Below are 778 nucleotides of genomic sequence, written 5' to 3' on the forward strand. Positions count from 1 at the left end.
GATGTGCCTCCGGACCACCTGCTCGGCCGAGAGCTCGTCAGCGCCTGCACCAACCATGGCACAGAGCAGCACCTACTGTGCGCAGAACCCAGGTGACGGGAAAAGGAGCCCCAGTGCCCAGAGGAGCTGACAACTAAGGGACCCATCCCTCCCTGGGACCAATGGGCCTGGAGGCCTGGCAATTCCTTCCAGGGCCCCTGCCCCCCACCCCCAGAGAAACACCCGTGCTCCCCAGAGAAACACCCGTGCTCCCCAGTCTGCAGAATGGGGCGGGGGCCCTGGAAGACCCCCAGGTGCCCAAGCTGTTCCCAGAGCAGAGTTCTCAACCGCATTGACATTTAAGGCCAGGTAACTGTGTGGACCATCCTGTGCACTGTAAGATGCCTAGCAGCATCCCTGGCCCTTACCCCTAGATTCCAGTAGCATCTCCCAGTTGTGACAAGCAGACCTTGCCAAATGTCCCCTGGGGCACAAAATCACCTGGTCGAAAGCCACCGGCCTAGAGTAACTTGTCTTCCCTGGCCCAGGAAATCACAGGCTCCGGGGCCGAGAGACCAGCCGACACCAGGAAGGGGAGCCCTGGGCTACGAGCTGAAGCCTGGGGTCTCGCCAGCTCCACCTGCTCGGACAGTGGCTCCCTGCATTGGGGCAGGGGAGCGGGGTCACCTTCCCAATGCGTTCAAGGGGCCAGGATAACAGAAATGAAGGAAGCAGGCGGATGGCCTCCCACGATGAGAGGTGCGGCCCCATCTCCCTGATTTTAAGAGGCCGGACATCC

The 778-nt window shown here is 61.6% G+C and overlaps 1 protein-coding gene across 1 annotated transcript in view; it reads right to left on the reverse strand.

Moving 5' to 3' along the window:
• Window positions 1-778, reverse strand: part of ARHGEF10L (Rho guanine nucleotide exchange factor 10 like) — a 115,409-nt gene that overhangs the window by 57,964 nt on the left and 56,667 nt on the right. The window contains exon 9 of the mRNA XM_023745203.1: window positions 1-18. Coding sequence (XP_023600971.1) covers window positions 1-18 — 18 coding nt within the window. The remainder of the gene's footprint in view (window positions 19-778) is intronic.

The sequence above is a fragment of the Myotis lucifugus genome, unplaced genomic scaffold, assembly GCF_000147115.1.
Source record: "Myotis lucifugus unplaced genomic scaffold, Myoluc2.0 scaffold_523, whole genome shotgun sequence".
Classification (NCBI taxonomy): Eukaryota; Metazoa; Chordata; class Mammalia; order Chiroptera; family Vespertilionidae; genus Myotis; species Myotis lucifugus.